Source organism: Quercus lobata, chromosome 3 (assembly GCF_001633185.2).
Source record: "Quercus lobata isolate SW786 chromosome 3, ValleyOak3.0 Primary Assembly, whole genome shotgun sequence".
Classification (NCBI taxonomy): Eukaryota; Viridiplantae; Streptophyta; class Magnoliopsida; order Fagales; family Fagaceae; genus Quercus; species Quercus lobata.
Window position 1 is genome coordinate 48,685,354 of NC_044906.1, and position 4,321 is coordinate 48,689,674.

The 4,321-nt window shown below is 37.0% G+C and overlaps 1 protein-coding gene across 1 annotated transcript; it reads left to right on the forward strand.

Moving 5' to 3' along the window:
- The first annotated feature begins 3,499 nt into the window (after positions 1 to 3,499).
- Positions 3,500 to 3,877, forward strand: LOC115980989. The gene has a single exon (XM_031103177.1). It carries the CDS (start codon positions 3,500 to 3,502, stop codon positions 3,875 to 3,877), a length of 378 nt encoding a protein of 125 aa, XP_030959037.1.
- Positions 3,878 to 4,321: the final 444 nt, after the last annotated feature.

The following is a 4,321-nucleotide window of genomic DNA, read 5'->3' on the forward strand; positions in this document are numbered from 1 at the left end:
GTTAGGAGAAAAGAAAGTCCAAAGACATATTCACGGATCCCAAGAAAATCATATTTGAATTCTGAAATTCTTAAACCTCGACAAATAGGAGGTGTCGAGCAGGTGTCGAGCACACCAGTCTTTGAAACGGCTTTCTTAAGCTCAATAGATGCAGCTGTTGAGCCAGCTGTCAAGCTTTAATGAATTTGCACTATCAACTTGTTTTCTTGGATTGACTTGAAGGCTTCAACACTTGATCTTGAAACATGGTTTCTTGAAGTATTTAAACACATCCTAAATCTACCCAAATACAAGTAAAGTGCATTTTGTTAAAGGATAAGCCAATTACATAAAGTAGTGACATATGTTCCTAACAAGTGAAACACATATGTCCTAACAGGAGTCCTTGACTCTACCCCATAATTGGAGTCCTTGACTCTACCCCATCAATGGAGTCTTTGACTCTACCCCATAATGGGAGTCCTTGACTCTATCCCATCAATGTAGTTCTTGACTCTACCCCATCAATGGAGTCCTTGACTCTACCCCATCAATGGAGTCTTTGACTCTACTCCATCAATGGAGTCCTTAACTCTACCATTTTAATGGAGTCTTCGACTCCCTTGAATAAAATGAGAATTCTAATTCCTTCAAATTCCAATATGACTAGTTCTTTGGAATTCGTAATCTCTTAATCAAGATAGGAATTAATAATTCTCAAAATAAAATGACCATAAAAATTGATCCAAGGAAATTTTCTAATTCCCAATGTTCATAAAAAAAAATAAAAAAAATTAAAAAGGCTTCAAAGGAGTTTTCATTCCCTTAATTAAATTTGGAAATCTCAATCAAAATATCATTAAAATTCCTACAAAGAAGCAAATGAAAGAATGGGAAAATTACTTGGAACTTTAACTTCTCAAAAAGAGAATCTTTGATTCAATTTCCATGGTCTTTGATTTATCCTTGAGATTAAAACCAATTATTTCACCCAAAAGTGAAATTAAGTCAATGCTTAATTAAATACAAACTATTAGACTTAAATTTCCATCATTTAAATTGGGCAAAAAAATCAATTTGAGGATTTTAAATTTAAAACCCCAAATTAAGAACTACGAAATAACTTGATCCCCGCCAAGGGTACGTAGGCAACCTAAATAAATTAGGTGCAACCACAAATAAATAAAAAAACACATATCCCCTTAAAACATAAATAAAATAAAAAATAATAAGCTCATGTGTCATGACGACGTGGTTGGAATCAAAAGGTCTTCCCTTGAAACAAGGTATTGTAATTAAGAGATACATTATCTTGAATGGGCACTACTCACATCAATAAAACTCATACGCCAAAAAGGTCTATAAGTGAAATTATGTTTGACGAATTTGACAATGTTTGTTAAACATAATTTAACAATATTTGTTAAACATAATTTGACGACGTTTGTTAAATATAAGTTGACAACATTGGTTAACAATTTTCGTCAACAGTTTACGTTTATATATGTTTGTTTAGGTTAGTTTTAGGTTTTCCTTATGTTTTTAAGCATGCTAGGTTGTTAGATTTTACGTTTTTTTTTATTGCTTTGTTTCTGTGTTGATTAGGGTTTCTGGGTAAGAATATGCGTATGCATGATCTAGCCTGCATTCACAGGCTGAACTCATGCTACGTACACGACTTGTTCTAGCATGCATGATGCTATTACCCTAGAAAACCTAATTTTTGTTTGTTTTGTTTCTGTCTTCGTATGTTTGTCTGCATAGCCTCCTTTTCACATGTTTTAAGCCTTATAAAGTATTTGCTCACCTTGTTAACATGCTTGTTTGTTATCACATGTTAGAATTAGGGTTTGTTTAGTTTTTTTCCTTGTTTTGATGACATGCCATTCATTCACATGCTCATACATTGATGCCATAGTTGCTGTGTTACTGAGAGGTGGGTGAAGGGTAAGCCATGCTTTAACAATAGTCATGCATTTATGTTGAGCCTTCTTAGATGTTCGATTAGGGTTTCTAATGTGTTAATGTTTCTTTTTGTTTTGATATGTTTTGTATGATTATATGTTTGCTGCCATGTTTAAGGCTACTGCCTTGTTTAAATGCATGCTAGGTTTTTGTGTTAAATGGATGCTAGGGTTTTCTTTTTTGTGTTTAGCTCTCTTTTGTTTGGATGGATAAGTATGTTTTGTTTGTGATAAAAGATGCCATGCTATTTGTTAGATGCATGTTAGAGTGTGTGTGAGTCTAGAATACAAGTGTTTAGATAGTTTTTAATAAGGTTAAGACATAGGACACAATGATGGGAGGCCAACCTTAGGGTTGGGCAATCTTGGGTGCCTAATACCTTTTCAAGAGCGTAACTAAACTCCAAACCCAAACTCTAGTAGTAAGATCAAAAGTCTTTCCTTAAAAGGACGCTATATTCATTGTTCTTAGACCATATAACTAGGTGGCAACTCCGACACTTTCCGTTGTGCCCACAACACGGTAATGCCGTCTGGCCTCAAGAATGCTGGGGCAACCTACGAAAGGATGGCTACGACATTGCTACATGATGTGATGCATAATGAGGTAGAGGTGTATGTCGATAATATAATAGCAAAATCCAAGGATAGAGGAAACCACACTATAAACTTGAGGAAATTCTTCGAGACGATTTAAGAGTATAGGCTAAGATTGAACCCACAAAAGTGTACCTTTGAAGTAACCACTGGAAAGTTGTTATGGTTCCTACTGAATGATAAAGGAATAGAAGTTGACCTATCCAAGATCAAAGCCATATTGGAGATGCCTCCACCCAAAAGTGAGAAAGAGATTAGGGGTTTCTTGGGTCAACTACAATACATTAGTCGATTCAATGCCAAGCTCACCTCCACTTGTGAGCCCATCTTTGAACTCCTAAGGAAGAATGAACCACACACATGGAACGATGAGTGCCAAAAAGATTTTGAACTTATCAAGGAATATCTCCTCCACCCACCTATCCTAGTGCCTTCACAACATGGAAAACCCTTACTCCTATACCTTTCCATCATAAGGGATGCGGTTGGAAGTATGCTTGCACAAGAAGACGATGACAAGAATGAGAGGGCCATATATTACTTAAGCAAGAGATTCTATGATTACAAGACTAGGTACACTCCTAAAGAAAAGTCATGTTCACTTGTTTGGGTTGTACAGAAATTTAGGCATATCGTTTTACCCTTCCAAATATGGGTGGTGGCAAGAATGGACCCATTGAAGTACTTCTTTGAGAAACCTGCTTTGAGTGGAAGATTGTCAAGAAGGTTGATTTTGCTGGCAGAATTTGATTTGAAGTATGTGGCTAGGAAAACTTTCAAAGGAAGCGTCGTGTCAGATTTTTAAGCTGAGAATCCTATAAAGGGGAAGGATGGTAAATATGATTTTCCGAATAAGGACATTTTGGATGTTGAATTAGGGACATGGAAAATGTACTTTGACGGAGCCACAAACCAATATGGAAATGGGATAGGGATACTCTTGATCACTCTCAAGCAACATGGCTGAATGTGAAGCTTACATCACTAGAATGGAAGCTCTTCAAGAATTGGAGGTAAAAGAAGCCAAAATCTTTGGGGATTCAACTTTGGTTATAGCCCAATCGCAAAGGTTGTGGAAAGTGAAGGAAGAACACTTGAAGCCCTGTCAACAATACCTAGAGGACTTGACCAAGACCTTTGACAAAATTGAGTACACAATTATCCTTAGAGCTCAAAATCAGTTTGCGGATGCCTTAGCTACTTTGGCCTCCATGGTTGAAATACCCAAAGGGGTATGGACACGACCCTTAGAGATTGAACAAAGTTATGAGGAAGTGCACAAAAGGAAAATCAAAGCTTCAGTAATGGCCATAGAGGAAGAGGAAGTTCCGTGGTAGTATGACATCATGAAGTTCTTGGAACTAGGGGCATATCCAGATGGTGCCGACATGAGAGAATGTCGTTCCATTAGGATGATGGCAACCTAATACATCCTATGTGGAGGACAACTCTATAGAAGGTCCTATGATGGTATACACCTTCGTTGCTTGAAGAAAGAAGAAGCCAAGAAGGTAATGGAAGAAGTTCATCAAGGAATTTGTGACCCTCATATGAATGGAAGAATATTAGCCAAGAAAATTCTAAGGGAAGGGTGCTACTAGAATACGAAGGAGACTAATTGTGTGGACTATATGAAGAGCTGCCATGATTGTCAAACATGCCAACTTGAATCATGTTTCGCCTAGTAAGTTGTATAGCATGACTTCTCCATGGCCATTCTCAGTTTGGGGCATAAATGTGATTGGAAGAATAGCCCCTAAGGTTTCAAACGGGCATAAGTA